At 44.8% G+C, this 24,327-nt stretch overlaps 1 protein-coding gene across 2 annotated transcripts in view; it reads left to right on the forward strand.

The window, feature by feature from the left end:
* CNKSR2 (connector enhancer of kinase suppressor of Ras 2) overlaps nt 1–24,327 on the forward strand; it is a 1,907,760-nt gene that overhangs the window by 1,713,296 nt on the left and 170,137 nt on the right. For both annotated transcript variants that reach the window (XM_069204730.1, XM_069204731.1), the window contains 3 exons: nt 3,464–3,531; nt 7,631–7,731; nt 13,303–13,840. In XM_069204730.1, coding sequence (XP_069060831.1) covers nt 3,464–3,531; nt 7,631–7,731; nt 13,303–13,840 — 707 coding nt within the window. The remainder of the gene's footprint in view (nt 1–3,463; nt 3,532–7,630; nt 7,732–13,302; nt 13,841–24,327) is intronic.

A 24,327-nucleotide genomic window follows, 5' to 3' on the forward strand; every position in this document is an offset into this window, starting at 1 on the left:
TTTGAGGAAGGGATGGCTAAGACCGCTACTCACCCCAGTGCCTTGGTCCATGTCATCACAATGGAAGAACTGATACAAGGACTAGGACATAAACCCTTAACATTAATTAGTTGGAACATTGTGGGGCTTCGGCCTAAAATAAAAAACCCAGATTGGTTGAAACTTATATCTACATATGACATAATATGCTTTCAAGAGACTTGGTCAAAGGACACTTTCTTATTGGATGGTTATTTATCCCTAGATCAACCAGCAGTAACCTCCATAGCGGTAAGGGCAAGAGTGGGCCTTCTTGTTCTTGTATCACTACAATTACCAAAATTGGAGGCATCTATAATTTTGTCCTTACCTTATTTTATAATTGTTTTATTATCAATTGAAGGGAGTAAGGGCATTTTGATAATAAACTTCTGTAATAATATTCCACGTAGTCTCTTGAAGAGAAACCTTGAGGACCTAATAGATTTTATTGTTTCATCTACTCGGCTACAGGATAAAGGGCTAGTTATGCTTTGGGTAGGAGATTTTAATACGCTCCAGTGCCATCAGGAAGCTCCACACTTGTGCATCATTTCTACTGAGGGTAGAGAGATGTTAGCCCACTTTACTCATACCAATGGAGGTGAAGCTTTAAATGTTCTTATCTATAAATTTGATTTTGTATATTCAAGGGGAAAAGCGTCTGTAAATACCCAAAAAAATCCCACATTTACAGGGAATTCTAAAGGGAGTATTATTGATTTTATTCTTATTAGCTCTTTAGATTTTCATTTAATTCTTGACTTCAAGATAATACCCCATTGCACCAGTGATCATAATCCCTTATGCATTGATTTAGCTAGAAATTCTGGTGTACGCATGAAATGGGAAAAGGTAGATCCAAATGCCTTTAACCACAAAATTATAAAGTCAAAGCTAGACTCCATTAATATTTGTCCGTCACATCAGTCAACCCATGATCTTATAGTCCAAGAATATGAACATCTTAATAATGCAATTTCCGCTGCACTGATAATTGATAGGATCCCTTCCGGTCCAGTGGCTCACTGATGGTTCAACCCTGCGTGTACAGCTGCTCATAAAAACCTAAAAAAAGCTCTCAGAACTATTCCTTTTTCCTGCGATCTAGTTAAAATGGCAAGGGGTCAATATAAGACAACGCTAGAAGAGAGGAAATTGGAAATTAGAACTCACTAAGACCATTTGGAAATGTCTCCCATGAAGAGACGTATTAGAGGATGTTTTTGGTGGCCAAGTTTACGTCAGAAAGTTGACAAAGTGGCGAGAAAATGCAATGAATGTGTAAAAGGGGAAAACACATTTAGGGTATCTCCTGCACCTTTGAAACCTGTGAAGTGGTCAGAATTCCCTTGGCATTTTAGGATCATTTTATTCTTTGCCACAAGATGCTAGGTTTGCTTTGGTACTCATGGATTATCATTCCAAATGGCCTGTGATTAGGATTGTAATGCAAATTACCATCTGTATAGTTATTAAGGTTCTCAAAGAGATGTTGGCAAGAGAAAGTTATCCCGAGGTGTTAAAAAGGGGCAATGATGTCCAATTTAAATCTAAAGATATGAAAGATTTCCTCAAGCAGTGTAAGATCCAACATATCATCACAGCCTTGTATGAATCTGAAGGAACTGGACAGGTGGAGCAATTCAATCATGTACTAAAAGACTGGGTAATGGATGCCAGAAAATGTGGTTGTGAATTGAAAAGCATGTTGAGAGAGAAATTGTGGTTATATAGAATAACACCTCATACTGCCACAGAAGTCAACCCTTTCAAATTGTTAAAGGGAAGAGATCCCATATATCAGTTGTGTCCATGGTGGTACAAGACGAAGTGGGTAAAGAAGACTGATGTGGTGGATGTTATGGAGGTGGTCTGGATGGTGGAGGAGAAGCTAAATAAGCTGAAAAAATTATATGACTCCAAGTGAAGAGTGAAGGAACCTAGGTTTGAGGTGCGCAATTGAGTAAGCAATTTTGACGAAAGGTGCACCCACATATGGCAAAGCAATGAAAGTAATAAAGTTTAACACAAATAAAGTGGTCATATTGAATGTATTGAATGTCAGGTGAGTGGCTAAAACCAAGGAGCTGATAATGTAATGGAGAAAAGAATCAGAGGAGAGCTCTCTTCTCAGGATTGACAATTCGAAATGGAATGAGGGATGTACACCAGAAAGACAATGAGTGGAAAATGTTGATTTGATGATGAATGAGAAAATTATTCCTTGTGATTCAGTGGCATTAAGAGTCAAGGAGACTAATTTAGTGAGACACGCTCCTGGAAAATATAAAGATTTTGTTTTGAAAACAATTTTCTATTTTTAGGGAGAAAGATGTGTTACACTCAGAGTATATATATATATATATATATATATATATATATATATATATATATATGTATATATATATACATATATATATGTATAGTCATGTGTATATTGTTTCCTTAAAATATGTATAATATATATATATATTCGTTGTGTACATCATAGGTGTAAATTGAGACTGTGTTTACTTTCAATGGTATTACACTGTGCTTTAGCAACTGTTTAGAATTCAGAACTTAGATGGCCTTGCTGAGCACCTGAACTGCTGTTCTGTCAGTAAACCTTTTTGAAATCCAGATTTTATGGACTGGAAAAGTCCCTCTTTTCAACACAAGTCTTATGCGTAAGTTAATGGCGCACATTATGGGAGTGAAACCTGTAATGCTCAGGTGTTCGGAAACGGAGACTTTCTCTGGCAGGTGATGGTAAAGAAAGATATTAGCCAAAGGCTATTCTTTAACAAGCTTGATGTTATGGGTAGCTTACAACACCAATTAGTTCCTACTGATTGTATGTGTGTTCATATTTGACAGTGTGGCTGGCCAGTCACGATAGGTTACAGCATTTTCCTATAATCATGCTATATATATATATTTTTTTATCATAAATAGGCACGAAGGAATCATTTTTAAAATGCAGTATTTCTTTTCATAGAGACTCGTTGCTGTTTACGGCTGCAGTTTGATTTCTGATTGAACTTAGCATACCGTATTTGCCTCAAACTATTCACTTAAAACTGTATTTGGAGTTACAATAACACTTGTGTGATGAGGGAACATCTGTCATTACCAGCTTTCACAGCCTTTTGATTATCCACACACCCTCCTTTTACAGATGTTAGACATTTCCATTCAAATATTGGCATGAAAAGCAAGACTACAGCATGGAAGCTATTCTTGCAACGGAAAAATTATGCATCTTTGTAGAAACTGGAGGAAAAAACATCATACAAAGCAGCTGCCTAAATTGTAGTTGAAATATTAGAAACCCTTGAATTTTCTTGAGCATTCATTTTATGTAGCATGGAATGCAAATAACTGTAAATAGCAGCCCGGAGGGGGAAGCCTGCAATTGTATTGATGCGGTTTCTTTTTCTGTGTTTTTTGTGCTTTTCAGGTGGCTAAACAGGGTCAGCATGGCTGCTGCTGGATTCGCAGAAAGAGAGCGGATTAAACCGGAAAGAGGTACACTGTATTATTTTTGTACCTCCTCCTCCACTTCCTTTGTGTGAATAGTGTTTTATCAGGCACCACTTCTACCTACCATTACTACTTGCACCCATGGCCGGCAGGTCCCCACATCAAGCTACGTAAATATCATACCTTATGATGCGTATTGCAGGGCTGGACTGGGGACCCACAGTAGCCTTGGACTATGTTTTCACACCATCAATATTTAATCGAGTGAGCGTAATAAGAGAGTCTGACCCCAGTGGTGCAAAGTACATAGAGCCCTCCCCCCACTCCGGACTCAGGAGCTCTCAGGTCATGCAGCTGTGTTGAGTGGACGCCCTGTAGCTCAGGAGGGCCTCAGCACATTGGAGGCTGCACAGGCCTATGTTGCACCATTGTCTGAACGTTAATAGCGAGGCACACAAGAGAGCGGAATGGGGCTCTTCCCTAAAGAAATTTGTAGAAAAATTGGAGCATTTTTATCAACACATTTCCAAATTTGCTTAAAAAACACATCATATATTTTAGTATGGTTAATGGCCACAGCACATCATTATGTGTATTGAAAAGGGAAAAAAGAAGTGCAACAACATTTTTAACAAAGTAAGAACGAGCTAATGTAGAAAGCAAGTCAGTGAGTGCAGTTTGTGATCCAAACACTTTGCAAGAGATTTTGGAAAGAACTGGGAGAAACTGTGCATTTTTTCAACACAATTTATGAAGTATATTGTTAACAAAGTAATAAATTGTACATGTAGCTCCACTGGAAAACTAAGGAAATATTCGAATAATTCACATGTAAAGGATCGTAGTCATACCAGCGCTCAAAATACTCAGTATGCCACCATTTCAAAACAAGTGTCCACAGACTGCCAGTATCTAAAGAAGTGCTAGTATACCTTCCACCCTGCTCCAGAGTGTAAAGCACCATATTTGCAACGTTCCACGGTGTACAATACAATATCTACACCAGCAGAGACAATGCTTCAGTATGTAAAGTACCATAGCCGGGACTTATTCCTTGGTTATGTAAAGCACTGTGGTCACACCAGTATCCACAATATCTCAGTATGTGAAGCACCAGAAGGCTAGACAAACTTCCATGGTGATCCAGTTTGTAAAGCACCACATTTAGGTCAACCTTCACAATGTTCCAGTGTGTAAAATAAAGCTGGGCTAGAATCAGTAATGTCTTTGGAGAGTCCTACAACCAGGCTATCGTATATGTAAAGCGATGTAGCCATATCAGTTTCCACAATTTTCCTGTATGTAAAACACCATAGTCAGATGAATGTATACCATGTCTTATTATCAGTAGCACAACAGCAAGGCCAGTGTTGCCAATTATCCAAGCATAGTATTCAGGCCACAGACCCTAAAGCATTATCCATTAGCCTTTATTCATAATGCTCCAAGTAAAGACCCGTCCTCAGCCCAGAGTATCCACAATGGCCCAAAACTGCAAACACTGTTAGAATCTGTATTGCTTCAGCATGCAAAGCAACAGCTAGTGCCCAATGTTCAGGATGTACCAGTATGTAAAGCACCATCACCCTAGCTAGGATCCACAACATTCCAGTATGACAGCATCACACCCATGTTAGAATACATAGGGGGTCATTCTGACCCTGGCGGCCGGTGGCCGCCAGGGCCACCGACCACGGAAGCACCGCCAACAGGCTGGCGGTGCTCCCACGAGCATTCTGACCGCGGCGGTTCAGCCGCGGTCAGAAGCGGCAAGTCGGCGGGCTCCCGCCGACTTACCGCTGCTCGGGGGAATCCTTCATGGCGGCGGAGCGCGCTCCGCCGCCATGAGGATTCTGACAGCCCCTACCGCCATCCTGTTCATGGCGGGAAACCCGCCATGAACAGGATGGCGGTAGGGGGTGCCGCGGGGCCCCTGGGGGCCCCTGCCGTGCCCATGCCAATGGCATGGGCACGGCAGGGGCCCCCGTAAGAGGGCCCCGCAAAGTATTTCAGTGTCTGCCATGCAGACACTGAAATACGCGACGGGTGCAAACTGCACCCGTCGCACCCCTGCAACTACGCCGGCTCAATTCTGAGCCGGCATCCTCGTTGCAGGGGCATTTCCTCTGGGCCGGCGGGCGCTCTTTTGGAGAGCGCCCGCCGGCCCAGAGGAAATGTTAGAATGGCCGCCGCGGTCTTGTGACCGCGGTGCGGTCATTTGGCGGCGGAACCTTGGCGGACGGCCTCCGCCGTCCGCCAAGGTTAAAATCAGCCCCATAATGTCTTATCATGTAAATCAACAAGATCAGGCTAGTCTGCAATGACCCAATACACAACACCTATTTCCAGGCCAATACTAGTAATGTCCCTTCATGCAAAGTAATAAAACACACCCAAAGGCCACCAAATCCAATATGTAAAGCACAACACACAAGATAAAGTTCACAAGTTCCACTATATTGAACTACTATTCATGTAGTGCGCAGTGTCCATCATGTCTTAGTATGTAAAGCACTAATAATAGCCATTATCCAGACCTGTATCTGAAATGCTATATTATGTAAATTTCTGTCCAGCGTTAGCAACCACAACCAGTACCACACTCCCCACCATCTGCGTGACTGGTTACAGGTACTCACAACTGCAGCAGAATGATCTGAGCTTAAATACCTCTTCACTGGGCATACCCGCTGAAGGAGAGCAGGCAAGACCAGGAGGGGATGGGGGGTTTGAAGAGCTGAAGCCAGGGCTCCTAAGGGCACTCCTAGTGATTGGGCCCATTCAGATTTTGATGACTTTCTACAGAACTAAATCAACTTAGGATCCCGTCTTTACCCCGTGCCGCATGTCCAGCTACAATGTTAGTCCTCCAGATTTGGGGAGGGCAGCTTTCACTGTCTCGGGTGCCTACACTGAGGGAGCATTTGGGCTGGGCAGAGAAGGCACAGTTTGAGAAATCACCGGCTCTGCAAGGTTGCTTTTAGGTCTGGATAGGCAGCCTTTAGCCATGAATGTCTGAAATGCACACATCATGTACCACGGTCTTGAGTTTATATATGCAGCCTCCAAGGTGCTGAGGCCCTCCTGAGCTACAGGTGGGTCCCCTCAGCACAGTTGCATGACCTGAGAGCTCCTAATTGAGTCGGATGTGGGGGGCTCTATGTGGTTTATTTATCCCACGCTGAATGGGAATTCCGTAATATTGCCTCAAACGAGTACGGCATTTAAAGCATTGCCAAAATTTGCTAAAGTGAAGAAGGTCAGTGTGGAAAAAAACTTGCTCTAGTTTGTGAGTAATTTCATTATGATACTTGTCTTTACAAAAGTACATGAGGTTCTCTTTTTCCACTTCTTCTTCCTCTATTTACGACTCTGTCACCTTTCTCTAGCTCTTCTCTCTCGGATCACTTCTTCCGGCTTTACCTACCTTCTCCCCTTCATTCAGAGCTCTAATCTAGGAGGGGAGTACCTATTTGTCATAAATTAAAATACAATTGCACTTGTACAGCACACACATTTTTCAATTTTACTTGCATGATATCTACAAACTCCTTTGACTGTCTTTCTCTGGATTCCTCTTAGATCTTAATTTCAAGTGTCTCGGAATTACACAAATGGGCAAAAATTCAAGTTTCCGCCAATTAGTAGTGTGAGATATGCATTTATTATGCGCACTTTGTCCATATTTATACTTTTTTAGCGCCACATTTGCGTCATTTTCTGACGCAAAAGCGGGGCAAATTTACAAAATACAATTGCGTCAAAAAGCGACGCAAATGCGGCGCTAACAAAGTATAAATATGGGCCAAATTATTCACAGCTGGGTTTTTCCAATGATGCTTGTCACCAGGTGAAACCTGGCAGATTATGTGGGAGCAACAAGCACTACCTGGAGTGTTGGAATTACATGAGACAATTAGTGCAGAAGCACCAATTTCTGCAGTAATTCTCCATTCTCGTAATGGGGTGACAGTACAGCCCTCATTGATTACCGCGCCCCGCATTATTGTGATTTCTGGGTGTGGCACTACCACATGAGGCATCCCATTGCGATATCCAAGTCCATATTTGGATCCATTCCATGCAAATAGGTAGTTTTACTAACTTGCACAACTGATAAGGTGCCCTTTGTGTATGGTCTTAGATTACTGGAGTGAAAGTGAGCAGGAAGAAGCCGATACGCCATCAACGCCTAAGCAAGACAGTCCTCCTCCTCCTTATGACACATATCCGCGACCTCCCTCGGTAAGTTTGTTGTGTGGATCACTGCTAACAAGACTTATGGGGGTTTATTTACCAAAGGTTAAACGGATGCTTTTGCAGGCCTACTCAGATTCGCCCAGTGCCTGCTGGCTTTTATAATGGATACTTTCACCTCTTGGAAGAGGTAATTGGTTGCAGAGTATAAAAGCAGTAGTCAGCTGAAGCCTGTTGAAAATGAGGGGAGCAGAAAATAATACAAGTGGTGTGGGGGGTGTTTGCTGTATGTGGTGAAGAAAGGAGGGGGTCACCCATGAAATTATGAGGTGCAGATGAGTGTGCACGAGTTGTACCCTGGTTATAGTCTGCACAAAAGATGATGTATGTGTGCCAGCAGGCGGATAAACAGAGACAACATATAGTGGCATACTGGGATGTGAACAGAGGCAGATTTGGGACATACCCTGGTCTTACCTATTGTTTAAACGTACATCGCTGTACATCTTTTACTTTCTGACTGCACAGGTCCTCTGAGCTTTTCCTCAAGCAGAAATATGGTTACGGATTCAAGTGGCCAAGACCCTGGGGCTGACGAGCAAGGAATCTGCACACAAGGCAGTTTCCAGGAAGCAGAGTCACAGGTCTTTGGTCACAAGTGCACTGGAGATGAAGTTAAGAGCTGTTACAAAGCTTTGCAAGTCATTGCAAGTCGTGGGAGCCCAAATGAAATACTTTCCGGACTTCTACTTTCCACTTGCTGCGAGCTGAGGGTCCCAAACGTAGCACAAAGCATCAAGTAGCAGTAAAGTGACGGCTGGTAAGGCCAGGACTCTGCCTCAACTCCTCCCCAAGTGTGGAGACAAGGGAGAGATACCTGAGAAAAAGGCCTGTGTCAAATTATTGTCTGACTGTATGCTTGCAAGAAAACGCAAAGATGTGCCTAGCAGCAAAATATGTGTCTCCTTGTAGATGTAAACAACCAAGGCCCTTTTGGGGTGCAGCTTCTCTCAAGCTACACTGTAACAGTTATGGCAGGGCAAGGGGCAACAGACAGAGAAAACAAAGACACCGTCGTGGGAAAAAATGATATAAAATCCAAAACCTGTGAAGGTGCTAAGTTATATCATATCTTTATGTGCTAAGGGCACAGCAAGTAATGTTATACTTGCGATTTCCCCTGTCCCCCGTTATGTCAGAGGAGCCGATCAAGCATAAAAAGCTCCCCAGGCCTTTGTACAGTGATGGTGCACATTGCCTATTAAATCATTCTACCTCCTGATACGGGACATTAAATTCTAGTTGATTGTATCTTCCATATTAAGATGTCTGGTCTTGCAGTGTTATTACAGCCCTTTCAATCAATTCTAGAAATATTTTAATATTTTATTTTCACATGAACATGGTACCTTCCTAAATAGAACTCTATAGGGTGATGGAATCTAACTCCTCATTCGAGTTATCTCATGCTGTGCTTTGGTTATATCTTGCCAACATGGCATCTAACTGCATTATTACTAGGTGTTTGTTAATGTCCAAAAGTTCGCTATTTTATTTATAATTTGGGTTTGACACATTTCATATACAATATATAATGAATTGTTTAAACCTGTGAAGAATAGGATATAATTCAATCAATCAATCAATCAATCAGATACATTTATAAAGCGCGCTACTCACCCGTAAGGGTCTCAAGGTGCTGGGGGGGAAAGGGGGGGGGGGGGGGGTCAGTGCTCGTAGAGCCAGGTCTTGAGCTGCCTTCTGAAGGGGAGGTGGTCCTGTATGGCGCGAAGGTGGCTGGGAAGGGAGTTCCAGGTCTTCGCTGCCAGAAAAGAGAAGGATCTTCCTCCGGCGGTGGCTTTGCGGATGCGGGGTACGGCTGCCAGGGCTTGTCCGGTCGAGCGTAGGGTGCGTGGAGGAGTGTAGAATGAGACGCGGTGGTTGATGAGTTTTGGTCCGAGGTTGTGCAGGGCTTTGTGTGCGTGGGTGAGGAATCTGAAGGTGATCCTCTTGTTGACTGGGAGCCAGTGAACTTTCTTCAGGTGTCTGGAGATGTGGTGGTGGCGGGGTATGTTCAGGATGAGTCGTGCGGCAGCGTTCTGGATTCGTTGCAGTTTCCTCTGCAGCTTGATGGTGATGCCGGCGTACAGAGTGTTCCCATAGTCCAAGCGACTGGTGACGAGGGCGTGGGTGACGGTCTTCCTGGTGTCGGTGGGGATCCAGCGGAAGATCTTGCGGAGCATGCGGAGGGTGTTGAAGCATGCTGAGGTCACCGAGTTGACCTGTCTGGTCATGGAGAGGGATGAGTCCAGGATGAAGCCGAGGTTGCGTGCGTGGTTAGTGGGTTGGGGAATTCAGTATCAAATAATGTAATGAAACAAAACTTTTAAGTTTTGTAAAGTTGCAGCTATAGTTTTAGTAGAGCTGCTTCTAAACCAAAAACATAGATAACGGTGCCATTAGGATGGCTGGGAGGAGGGGATTCTCAGAGTCACGCTGGAAATTTAGCAATGCATGTATATTGGGGACTCCCAGCTCCCCCCACCTGTGGTGGTTTTGAATTTGTCCTGTTCACAAGTCATTACAACAGAGGGAGCCAGAAGTTTGCTATCAAAGTGTATTTATTGTGTAAATTGAGGGAATCCTGGTGGGCTGCAGAGCCAGAAGGCTCATAGGATTTGTCCTTTATGGATGCCCTCTTGGATGCTTCCTAGACACACCGCCCATCTCACTGAAAATAACTACCCACCCAATCATTAGTCTCTTTGTGTAGGAGGGGAAGGTGGTGATGGAAATGGGTTAGGGGAGCAGGGATTGATGACTTTTATCATTATTAGGTGTCTCTAATTTTCCTGTTTTCTATGTTATCATGCAGGGTAGTGGGTTAGTATTGCTTCAAATGGTTGTTTAATGCTCATGGGAAACTTTATATCTCACATTTTATCAGGTTAAGGCATTGCATAAACAGCATTGTCCCCAACATGGGCCGTAGAGGGGTTGGTAGTTGTTGGGACACAAGACCTACCTGCTTCTGATCCCTGTGGCCCTTGGGGCAAAAAGGGAGAATGGGGTCCGGTAAGGGGCATCTAAGGATGGTTGCTCAGGATAGAACCCAGAGTAGCAGTGTTCAAAATCAGATTGGGTAGTCGGGGACAGGAATCGTTGGTTCTTTCCATCTTAGATAACTCTTTTTAAGGGTTATGCAGGTGGGTCGGAGTTGTCAAACATGTTGGCTTGGCCAAACACAGTTGGAGGAGGGGTTCTGGGCTGGAGCAATGCTGGCCTTAAAAGATGTTTAATTCTGTCAAAAACATTTGAAGCAAATGTCTCAAATCGAAATCTTCCAAACAATGTTGGATTCTGTTGTCGGGTGTTATTATGGTGAGCATAATGATAATGTATGTATTGCAAAACATTTACACCTGCATTTGTTAATTTATAAGTATTTCCACAATTGATTTCTACAGATGACAGGATTTAGGTCTGTGTGTTTTATCCGGGTAAATGGAGTGAATGGGGCCTTGCCATTCCTAAGTCTAAGATTAACAGGAAACCCGAATTAGATTTATATAGCAAATGTTTCTAAAATTTCCCATTTGAAAGACGAGAGCTACTTACAATAAACCAATGGAAAAGACAGTGACAGACCTGTACCACTACCTTGTGTTCTAGGTGTAGGTTTGGTGACCCTCCAGTGGATGGAAAAATTACATTGGAAGTTTAATTGTTCACTTTGACAGGCTACGATAACCTAATTAGCCGTAGTACGTTTTGCTGGGCTTTCATAGATGGGGAATTATCACTCCTGTAAAAAGCGATTGAAGCACTGCATAAAAACGCTATCTTTGCTATTTGACCACCAACTTGGTGTATGGTGTAGTATTATTTTAGTGTATTTTACGGGAGGCGGTCTTTTGATTGTTTTTGATGTTAATTTCAGCACTACTTGTCCTTTAAAAATAATATTTATGATTTTGAGTTTACTCTGCCAAATCAGACCTCTTCACAAAGCTTCCTTGGCCTCCAACATGGGTTTGCATCCATTATGAAATAGATTTAGTATGACGTGGTCAGACTTCTGAGACCAGGGCCTACTGGTGGTAGTTGGGGCTGTCATACTTGGAGAAATATTCTAAGCAGAATAAAAGCTTTTCCATAGCAAAACGAGAATTTTGGACTTAGTAAAATGTCCTGTAATGGAAAATTGTTGATTCTTTGCCAAAGTTAGATTATTACTAGGTTTCTGTCCTAAATATTGCCTTTTTAGGTAACAATTGTGTTTGCCACATTTCATCAATTTGTCTCATAGATTGCATAAACTGGTGAAGAATATGATATAACTTAGGGTCAAATATTGTCATTAGATGCAATTTTTGAGGGTCGCAAAGCTGTAGCTTTTCTAGAGCATCTCCTGACCCATGTTTGGCATTATCAGGGCAGGTGGGAAGAAGTGGCTTCCAGCATCATCCCACGCAGTTTAGCAACAAATGCTCAATAAGGAACTCCTAGCTACCCCTACTTTTGCTTTGCTCTAGGTTTTTTCTATGCACACAAGTTATTAGAACAGATCCAGTCATCAGGGTGGATGGGGAGGCCTGGGCTGCAGAGGCGTGAGGGATTAAGAGGTTTATCGTGTGTGACTGTGCTCTTGGACGCCACCTGGAAATGCTGTACACCGCTATGATAAAATCTACCCACTAAACAATAGAAGGGAAAGGTGGATGTGGGGATTTGTTAGTAGAGCAAGAATTGATCTCTTTCGTTCTTATTGAGTCCTAAATGCATTTATAATGTATACGATATTTTGTAAAGTTTATAAGACCAATAATGCTGAAATCTTTCAGATGTGGTAGAAGAGTCACATGGTCAGTACCAGGATCAGGAATTGCAGATATTCTGTGAATTGAATTTATTTGTGATCTAAATAGGATAGAAATGAATGTATTGGATACTAGTGCTTTTATTTGAATCACCTTAGGTTGTAAAAATATATGCTTGGTTGAGTCTCGATTACTTTATTGTAAATCTATGATTGATGGCTTTACTCATATGGTTTGCGACTATACCAAGATCAATTCTGCTTATAATTAGGTCTAGTTAGTACTTCTCTAGAGCTAAAATAAGGACCCAGGCCTGAAATTAGTGCTATTGGGATCTAACTGCAATTGGGGCTGCTGTAACCTAACAGATAGAAATGTGAAGTTTCTAGTTTTTTAGCGACCCGCTATTTAGTAACTGTTAATTGGAAGTTATATACAGCTCTCGCAGTAGGTGAATGAAAGTGTAAACTGAGAAGTATACTTTCAAAAGAAAAACCGTATATCTAGAGAATGAACTTTGTCAATAGTTTGAGGGTATCTGGGGTGTCTTTAGAAACTCGGTCCCAAATCTTTTGCAATATTCAGTGTAATATATAGTGTACTTGCAGTGATTAATAGATGGGGACTAGGAGGTCTTCTTGGGCAGACAGGTTTTCGTTTAAGACCACTAAATAGCATATGATAGATCTTTCTTCTCTTTTTCTCTATGATGTACTCTACTACCATAAGGTATTATAAAACATTGTAAAAGCATAGCGCTTTGCAGTATATTGCTCTAACATCTTTCTCTTTTTTGTAGATGAGCTGTGCAAGCCCTTTTGTTGAACCAAAACATAGTAGGCTTTCTTCAACCGAGACCTCTCAGTCGCATTCCTCTCATGAGGAGTACCGACAGGAAGTGGTGGTCAGCGCCATGGAATCCCCGCTCCGCAAAAACGCCAGCCAGAGGCGCTCCTGGCAAGATTTAATTGAGACTCCACTTACAAGTTCAGGGCTGCACTACCTTCAGACCCTGCCCCTGGAGGACTCTGTGTTCACTGACTCCCTCGTTATCTCTCCAGACCACCGGAGGCAGTCCACGCTTCCCATTCAGAAGTGCCACCTGCAGGATCACTACGGCCCGCACCCCCTGGCGGAGGGAGAGCGGATACAAGTCCTCAATGGTGGAGGCAGCAAACCTCGGAGCTTTACTCTGCCGCGGGACGGGGGGCTCAACCACTGCAAGCATAACTCACGTCTTAGTGCCTCAGAGCTGCAGGACGTGGCGAAGAAGAAACAAGTGAAGGAGGAAGAAGAGGAGACAGAAGAACAAGAACTAAACAAGGTGTTAGACGCAAGTAGGTATTCAATATTCTCCAAAGACGCGCACAATTAAGAAGGTGGCATGGGGGTCATTTTTTCATCTGCTCGTTGTATTGTATCCGTGCAAATAACATTTATTTCTCTATAGGTGTATTTGTTGTGGCTTGCCTTCATTTTGTTGTGCAATATTCAACTTCAGACCCTTACAAGTGTTTACAACATTAGAAAACACTGGGCCATATTTATACTTTTTGACGCAAAATTGCGCTAATGCAGTTTTGCGTAAAAAAAATTACCGCCGGCTAACGCCATTCTGAAGCGCCATGCGGGCACCGTATTTATTCAATGACGTTACCCGGCGTTAGCCGCCGGCGCTGTCTGGTGTGCGTTAAAAAAAATGACGTACACCAGGCAGCGCCGGCGTAGGGGAAAATGGAGCTTGGGCGCCAAAAAATGGGGCAAGTCAGGCTGAGGCAAAATTTGCGCCGCAACACGATTTGCGCCATTTTTTTTTTACTCCCAACCCCCATTGACATGACTCCTATCTTAGCAAAGACAGGAGTCATGCCCCCTTGTCAAAAAAATGACGCAATTCCGGCGCAAACAGAGTATAAATATGCCCCACTGTGCGTCATGGGCCATTTCAATATGGGCCGAGATCCTGATTTTGTGCGTGCAAGGTGTCTGAACTTCACTCGTAATTTCTCTGAGTTAACCTGAGTTTCAAACAAGTTAAAAACAGTGAGCAGAGAGTACCTCTTTCTGTTTCAGAATCATTCTGTCATGAATTAGTATTTTAAATCTGAGAAATTCCAAGTTATATATTTGAATTTTAGAGACCTCTGCCCCAAAAAACAGTTGCTTGGCCCATCATGATAGGATCTTCTTTTCGGGCAAGGCTGTAGGGCGTAAAGAAGATTTATTTAACCCCATGTTTACCCGAGTTACTGCTTTAGTTTCAGACAGCAGGTCTCAGAAACAACCCTCTCACTGGTGCCCATCTGTGTTATCTAAAAATAAAGCACTAACTCAGAGAAATATCAGGTTCAATTAATTCACTTTAAACCCTGTAGGCCATAAAAAGGCACTATGCTCTACGCCACAAGAGAAAAGACCGCCATGATAGGACTCCAAGTTATATCAAGTGCCCTTGATGATGCTGACATGTTATCCAGCGCAAACTTCTATTTTATTTCGTAAAGTAGTTGGAGTTCATCACAGGATTGTTTGTGTCGAAATGTGGTTCTTTTGCATATTGTAGCCACCAAAATAATATTTAAGAACTATTAAGCTATCTTATTTTGCCTCAGTTGATAAGCACTTGGGATCAAACGGGAGCATTTTGCGACGGAAAATACAAAAATACATTAACGCCTCCGTCCGTTTTATGCAACCCTGCTATAATTGCTTTGTATGTATGTCCGTCCATATGCTTTCAAGGTCGAAGCCATTTGTGGTCTGTTCCCTACAGATAAGCAAAAGTGGGAGACATCTAGCAAATAATATTGTTTTTTTTTGGACATCATCTTGTAGATAAAGTTGAACTATCCTGGTGGGACTAGGACTGAAAATAGACCTGGGCACCCAATTAAGAGGCACCCATTAGCAAATCAAGTAGCTAAAAAAGGGTCTGTTAGACTTGGCATCCTTGGCGTGGTCTCCCCTAACTTTTTGCCTCTGTTTCCTAGGTTGTTGATGTGTGTTGGACTCTGTTTTTGCTGTTTTTGATACTCTGGGCACTTTACCACTGCTAATCTGTGCTAAAGTGCAAGTGCTCTTATGTAAAATGTATATGTAATTGCCGTTCCATGATTGGTATATTTGATTTACTAGTATGTCCCTAGTACAGTGCACTAGAGGTGCCCAGGGCCTGTAAATAAAATGCAACTAGTGGGCCTGCAGCACTGGTTGTGCTGTGCACATGGGTAGCCCTGTAAACATGGCCTAGACCTGCCACTGCAGTGTCTCTGTGTGTGCAGTTTTAAACTGTCAATTCGACTTGGCAAGTGTACCCACTTGCCAGGGCTAAACCTTCCCTTTTTCTACATGCAAGGCACCCCTAAGATAGGCCCTAGGTAGCCCCATTGGCAGGGTGCAGTGTATGTTTCAGGCAGGACATATATTGATGTGTTGTATATGTCCTAACAGTGAAATACTGCCATATTTGTTTTTTATTGTTGCAAGGTCTATCTCTGTAATAGGTTAACATTGGGGCTGCATTTAAGTATTTTTAAAGTGTAGATTTTCTTTGGGAGCAGATGGGAATCTGGAGTTTAGTGTCTCTAAACTAACAATTTAAAACACGTCTTTTAGTAAAGTCTGTTTTTAGATTCTGTGTTTGAAAATGGCACTTTTAGAAAGCAGGGATTTTCTTGCTTAAACCATTCTGTGACTCTGCCTGTTTGTGGATTCCCTGTCTCGGTCAGTTTGACAGTTGGGCTGTTTACGCCTCTCCTCTGGACAGTGACACAAAGGGAGTTGGGGTGTAGTCTGCATATCCTAATGAGCCATCTGTTTTGGAGGGGAAGGAAGGAGTGGTCACTTACACCTGAATGGGCTGTGCCTGCCCTCATACAATGCAGTCTCCATCCACCTGGTGTGTGTCTGGGGCTTGGCCTGGGCAAGGCAGGTTTTTACAAAGAAGAGAGACTTTTCTTTGAAATTTGCCTACTTCAAAGGCAGAAAGGGGTATAAGTAGTGGACCCCAAACCCCTGAAGCTCAGATCACTTCTGGATTCAAGAGGAACCTCTGCAAGGAGAAGAGCTGAAGAGCTGAGGAGAAGTGCTGCCCCTTCCCGTGACTGTGCTTTGTTAGGCTATCCTGCAGTTGCTGCTTCTTCCTGTGAAAGGGGACAAAGACTGGACTTTGTGGTATATTCCTCCTTGAGAAGAATCTCCAAGGGCTTGGACTGAGCTTGCTCCCTGCTCTGAAGTCTCAGGGCCATCAAAGACTTCCTCTGCCAGCACCTGGACTGTCTGCTGAGACTCCTGACATGCCAAGTGGTGCCCTATCCAGTCCCTGGACCCTTGAAAGGAGAAGCTGGTGGAAAAATCAAAGAAATGACTTTGGAAGACTTTGGACTGACCCCAGTGCCGAATCCCGTGATGCAGCCTGCAACTGAAGCCGGGGTGCAGAGTGCGACAACCCCGCAAGCCGGATGCTGCTGCAGCCCCGCCGAAGTCCGTGACTCCGTGGCAGTCGCTGCATCACGTCATGACCTCCGGATATCGACTGCCAGATATAATCTGTGTGGTTCTTCAAACTGCAACATTTTTCCATTTCTCCCCTGTTTCACATTTGATGGCACAAGTCACTTTTTTTCATAGCTTCTCAGTCTCGCTCGGGAACATTTTCTCACTATCCAAAGACTTTACCATAAACCATCCACCAAGGCTGTCTACTTCTCCATTATTAGCCTTTGAATACTCTGTTCTGATTTTTACATCTTATGTGATCAGTCAGTCAACTTTATTCCTAGCCACTTGTTTTATTTGTGGCAGCTTTGGTTGTTACTGACTTTAATTTCCTCATGTTTGCCATATGACTTACCATTAGTTCTCTTTGGAGTGAGGTCAATTTGTGGGTTTCATTTCTTAATCAGTCTAATTTCCTCTTTATCATTTCCTACTCCATATTTCTTCCCATATATAAATTCATGTTGCACCACATTATCTTGTCATTGAACAATTTAGCTGGTAATGTCGTTTGGTTAACATTTTATAACATTTTGTTAATGTGTGTAGTTTAATTTAGTTTATTTCTTTTGTTACTTTTTGTATTTTATTTAATACTTACTGTCATTTTGCATACCTTCGTGGTGTTAAGAAGGCAGGTTGGTGATAAGCAGGAAAGCCAGTTATGAACAGCATAGGGTACCTAAAAGGAATTCATTACCATTTTTTAAAACTTGACCAGGGTCCACTGTTGTGTAAATGCTAATATTCAAAATCATCCAGAATGCCTCATCAACCAGAAATAGATGATTTAGGAACAGATAGATCCGAGGCATGTAAGAAAGGAGGTAGCCCAGAAAAATGCCACCCTGTGCTCTGTAGATGTGGATTCATAAGACTATACCAAATGAGTTCGTATTACTTCTGTAAAGTCCTGCTTTTTTGTTAGAAGAGATTCGGGTTTCAGCCCGAGAAAGACTCAGACCATAAATGAAAAGGCATGGGTAAAGGAGAATTTAACATTATTCATAATGACCAGACCAACTTAGTACTGACCAATAATTAATAATTATTAGTTTAATTGACAAAAGTTGTCATGTGAAATATAGTTATATGTTGAAATTTCAGCTGTCCGCTCTCCCATCAGATTTGTAATTGATCAGATTTAAAAACAGATTTATTCAAATAAATACACTAACTTGAGCTACTAAATTTACAAGACGTGGGGGGCGTGGTTGGGGCGTCAAGATGGTGGACGCACCTTAAGGGTGCTCCCGACCCCTCCATCATCCACCTCTATTTACGCCTGGGTGAGGGGAGATCCTGAGGCATCCCTGGCCCCTGGGACTCTGGAGCCACGGCTTGTCGGTTTGGAGCACTGGACGGGCCGTGGCTGGCTGAGGGCAGCTGCTCCCCAGCTTGCGGCACGCTCCATGACTAGATGTCGGCTGGGGCTGGAGCAGGCCTGGGTGCCTGAGCTAGAGCCGCGGAGTCCGCTCAAGAGTGGGGATGAGGCCTGAAGTAGCTATGAAGTGCATGAAAGGGGCCCAGAGACCCAGCGGTGAGTCTCCCCCGATGGACCATCCTTAGACCCGTTGCATGAGGCAGAGGCCCCTCCCAAAAGGGGAGGGGCGGCGGTCCTGGGACGGTGCTCACCGAGCGTGGTGCTGAGAAGAGAGATCACAGCCTAAGGCACTGAGAGAGGCACGCAAAATAACGGACAGGGACCTGCTGTCCCCCAGACCCCCCAGCTGGAAGCCCGGAGAGTGCTGGGAAGACAGGATGGCGGACACCGCGAGGTGAAGCGAGGCCTGGCGCTTGAGGATCCTGGTGGGTACAGCGCCTAGGATCATTCTGGGCTAACTGTGACCGGGCCTGGATCCATGAGGTGAGGCCCTACTGGGAGGGAGATCCCAGGGTGAGGTGGCAGTGGTGAGTGGAGAGTGTGGCGCACACCCGGAAAAACAGCAGGAGCAGTTGTGGGTGACGGCTCGGTGCTCGGACCTGGGGCTCTGGATTTTGACACTGTGCCTGGGGGGACCCGTGTTGGGGCCAGGGGGTCTGAACCTGACATGAGAAACCTGACCTGGACCTAGTGAGGGAGCGTTAAAAGGAAGGGAGAGGCAAAGGAGCAGTCCCCTGTGGGGGCTTGATATTCTGGCCCTCGGCGAACTGAGACATACTTGGCTTCCGATTGATACTATCACCTGGGCCCAGAACGCCAGCCTGGTTTCTTGGGCTCAACTGCTGGTGTTGTCATGGGAGGGTGACAAGGGGGTTGAGCGACTGCACTGTATTGTCGCGATGACCGCAATATGGGCAAAGATAAAGCACATCACTCCTCAGCCGCTCAGACACATATGGACCAGTTTACTACTGGCCCGCCGATGGGCCCCACAGGGGGGAATGAATCCAGTGTGACCAACCACCCATCCGAAGAACTTGTTATGATCGTCCAGGCGATCCAGTCATCAAGATAAGCAGTTGAAAACAAAGATTGGAGAAGTTGGAGTGGATGTCGCACTGGTGCAATAAGATCTCTGTAATGCCACGATCAGACTCACAGAGGCAGAAACGAGAATCTCCGGTGTCGAAGATGAAGTGACACACCTCAAATCCCAAGTCGTGGCTCTCTTGACACGCACATCATAAAATCGGTCATGGTGTAACAATGTACGCATAATTGGCATTCCCGAAGGAATGGAGGCCCAGCCCATGAGTGACTACCTAGAAAAATGGTTCAAAACTTGGATGCAACCAACCCGCCTGTCACCCTGGTTTACATACGAGCGAGCCCATCGGGTGCTGACTATGCGACCACTGCCTGGTGCTACACCCAGGCCAGTGATTGTTCGATGGTTCAACTTCCAGGACTCAGATGCAGTCTTATGCTAAAGTCCTTCTGTTCCCGGACTACATCAAAGAGGTGCAACAACACCGCAGGTCACACTTTGAAGTGAAACAGAAACTCAGGGCAATGGGCCTGGCCTACTGGCTCCTGTTTGTGGCTCAGAGTGGTTGATGTGGACAAGTCATGGTTTATTGAGACACCGGCATCCGCATGCACAAGGCTCACAGAAGAGTGCCTGATCGCCTGTCTTTGGCGCAACCCCCCCTACTTCCACCACCGGGGCAGACCTAGGTCGTGCTGAGACGAGGCCCAAGACTCAAATGAAACGCACCCACTCCCTGAAGCGCGGCCCAGCACATTGGGCCCCATTAATGTCTCCAGGGGGTCTTGCCGGGGATCCCCGGTGGCCGGGGATCGGAGCTGCTACTGCAGTGGCTCTGATCACTGCGCTGGAGACGCCTGCGGAGAGGCTCTCCCCTGAGAAGATGAACTCTAACAGTGACACTTATCTGTCCCGGAGTCCCACGCTTTGACAGGTTTTCGGCGCTCAGTTCCTGGGCACATTGATGTGTACTGTTCTGTATGAATATCCCCACTGTCGGAGCAATCTTTTGTGCGAGGAGATCCTAGGTTATGGAGGGGTCAGCCAACGCCAGTTAATTTGATGTTATGATTTTTACAGAGGTTTTTTTTATATAGGGGCAGATCTTTCTGGGGGGGTAGTATGGGGAGGGGAGGGAGTTGGGGTAGAATCCAATCAGGATTTGGGGAAGGTTAACATTTCAGTTGGTTGGGGTACTGGTTCCACACATCTTTGTTGCACCTTTGGTGCACCCAGGCACACATTCACAAAGGGCAGACACCAGATATTGGCCATGGCAGCGCTCAGGGATGGAACTCTTTCTCCCCCCAAGAAGAAACATTAATTTGCAAAACTGAGTGATGGGTCCCCTGCTGGTGCTATGATGGAACGTTAACGGCCTTCTAGATAAAGTAAAACGCACAGTCGTGCTCGCCTTTGTCCACCGCCAGCAGCTGGTTGTTCTCCTGCTCCAAAAAACTCACCTTTTGGAGGAGCGATGCCCCTTTTTGGATCAGTGAGGATATGATAGGATTTGTCATGCTGGGTTCACCCGGGATCCAAAGGGGGGGTTGCAATTCTCCTGAAGGGCACCTTTCCCATGGTGGTTGACGGGGTGGTGAGGGACGGACAGGGGCAATTTGTGGCACTGACGGGTACACTGGAAGGGAATGCAATCAGTCTGGTAAGTGCATATTCCCCCAGGCGCCCCAACAAAGTTTTTTGAAGGATCTCACTAGGGTAATTTTGGACCTACTCCATGGGTCAACACTGATAGAGGAGATTTCAATGTGGTCCCAGATCCTGTAAGGGATACATCGGGTCCCCCGTCTGCATCTCGATGTGGAGCTGAGCATCAGCTTTCAGACTGGTTGACATCCTTGGAACTTTGTGATGTGTGGAGGATCTGGCATTCAAATAGTCGGCAACTCACCCTCACATCAGCTGCACATCACATACAGTTTAGAATAGATCTAATCTTAATGCTGGCCACAGACTGTGGCACCCTCTATCACTTACAAATTCTCCCGAGGGGTATATCTGACCAAGCTCCTATACTTCTAACTCTGGGGTCCACCAGAATGGAGAATCAGCTATGTGACGACTCAATGCCTGGCATCTACGAAGCTAACCTTTCTCCCAGTACCTGCAGACCGAACTTCAGGCATATATTAAGAAGAATGAGGGCTCAGTTTAATCTTCAGTAGTCCTATGGCTGCCAGTAAGACAGGGAGATGGGGTCTTGTCAAAAATATTATACGCTTTCAGGAGCGGACACGGATGGAACAAATTACACAACTGGAGGCTCAAGCCCTTTGGCTTGAACAGGCCTCGACCTCACAACCCTCTGAAATGGCCTTTCATCAAATGACACTGCTGAGGGAAGAAATACACAACCACTCGATGGAAGCAGTAAAGTACCTATGGCTAGCCTCCATTGTTCGGGTCTATGGATGGGGAGAAAAGAATGGGAAACTACTTTTTGGCTGGTTTCCCATCAACAATTATCCCAAATTGTGCCCAAAATTATAGATATAGAAGGTAGACAGATGACTGCACTCCCTGAGGTGGCTGGAGAATTTGCGGAGTACTACCGTCCCCTACAGTTGAACCTCAATATTCAGCGCAATTTCTTTAGGAGGTATTCCCTCCCTCAATTGTCTCTATCAGAGAAAGACGCCCTAGATGAGCCTATCACCAGCAATGAAGTAGCAGTGGTGATCACCTCTCTCACCTCTGGGGAGACTCTAGGCCCGGACGGCTTCCCAGTCGAATACTATGTGGCATGTAGGGAGATACTAAAGCCCAGACTGCTCGCCCTATACAGTATAATGAAGTAGAACGCACAGGTACCATCCCCCATGCCTAGACGCAGCAACTATAGTGGTTATTCCAAAGACCCAAAATCCTTCTCGGGCCTGTGCAGACTATTGCCCCATTTCACTTATGAATGGAGACGTTAAAATTTATGCTACAATTTTGGCTACTCACCTTAAAGGAGCGATACCTTTTTTGATTCACCCAGACCAATGTGGGTTCATGGCTAATCATGGAAAGTCACACTGCATACGCCGGCTTCAGATGGCCTTGGCCCAACAGACTCTACTGCCTTTGGACCTAGTGTTACTGCTTGTGGTGTTCGAGAAGGCGATTGATTCAGTGGACTGGAATTACCTACAAATGGCCTCCTTTCTAGGTCCTTTCCCATTTGCTGGGGAACCCGTCAGGGCTGCCCCCTTTCCCCTCTCCTCTTTGCTCCAGCCATAGAGCCACTGGCACAATTGGTCAGGAACAACTGTCTGTTCAGAAGATGGAGATGGGGCAAGGACAACGAAGATCGCATAGCAATATATGCAGACGATGTCCTTCTTCACTTCGAGTACTCTGCCACTTCTGGCCCACGCAGTCTCCACCTCTTGCAGAAATGCTAAGATGGGGGGTTCCTCCTGCTGAATGTGCTGGGTCTCATAGCGCTCTTCAAAATGAAGGTCCTCCCAAGATTCTTACACATCTTTCAGAACTCCACTAACACGTCCATGGTTTCGCACCTTGGACAGGGCCATAGCATCCTTTCTCTGATGGGGCAATAGACACAAGCTGGTGATACACCACTGTCAGAGAGGCCAATATGATGGTGGGTTTGGGGTTGACTAACCTATATCTTTTTTACCTGGTGACCCAACTCTTTGTTCTGAATTACTGGTTCGTTGGGGCATGGTCAGACCTGAAATATTGTCTTGAACTCTCGACTCTTAGTTTCCCACAGATATTGGTCATACTTTTTGGCTCCCTGATTTCCAGTGGCATGGTGCCCGGCACCAAGATGATCTTTATGGTGTGGAGAGCAGCCCTACACCACACTTGATGGGCAAATCTCTTGAAGCAACAAGCTCCCCTCTGGAGTGGCACATGGCTTCAGGAGATGGCAGCATTGGAGGGCTTTGACAGTTGGGATCTGTGGGTATCTCTTTCGTGTAGAGAGGAACGCTTATATGTTCATTTCCAAACGTACAAGCGACCTACCACCTATCCCACACACTATTCTACAGATACCTCCAGCTCCGTCAGGCACTACATACACACATAAACACTGAGCCCCTTCTGGAATACAGGGGGAATATCCCAAACATATAAAATGTTAATCAATAATGCCCCAGGGGATCTGAATCATATCAAACACAGATGGGAACGGTGGCTGTGCCAGCTGGAAGAAGAGGACTGGCCTGATGCGCTAATGGCACCCAGAGTTATCACCATGTCCTCCCACCTGAGGATCATACAAACATACTACCTGCATGGAGCCTATCTGTCCCCTGCTAGATTGCATCGAGCCGGTTTTCTCCCCGCCTCTACCTGATCTAGGTGCGAGACTACACCTGCAGACTTTTATCATGTGACGTAGACATGTCCTCTTGTCCACCGATACTGAGGAAGGATCCTTGATGACCTCACCAAGGCGATGGGGAGGAGGGTCCCAATGTCCCCCAAAATGGTGCTACTGTGGGTGATGGAGGATATGGGAAGGTACCAGAGATGACTGGGTATTTATAGAACTGCGCTGTTGGTAGCCAAGAGAGACATTGCGGCAGGCTGGAACAAGTCCGAGCCACTGACCATTTCAAAATGGAGGAGAGGAGTGGACTGGTGTGCACAGCAAGAAAAAACAGTTTATGAAGTGCGGGGATTCCCCCGAAAACACAATAAAATATGGGGTAAATGGCTTGATAATTTGATTAGCTCGGGTCACACTGCTGATATCACTTTAATGTTATATGTATCTATGGTCTCTGTCTGGAAACAAACTAATGTGACAGCCTGTCAAATGACAATAATGTGTTTGCTGTGCTTTACACTGTCCATTTAAAATAAAAACAAACAATAAAAATTGTTTATCAAAAAATATTACAAGACGAAAG

The sequence above is a fragment of the Pleurodeles waltl genome, chromosome 8 (assembly GCF_031143425.1).
Source record: "Pleurodeles waltl isolate 20211129_DDA chromosome 8, aPleWal1.hap1.20221129, whole genome shotgun sequence".
Taxonomy (NCBI): Eukaryota; Metazoa; Chordata; class Amphibia; order Caudata; family Salamandridae; genus Pleurodeles; species Pleurodeles waltl.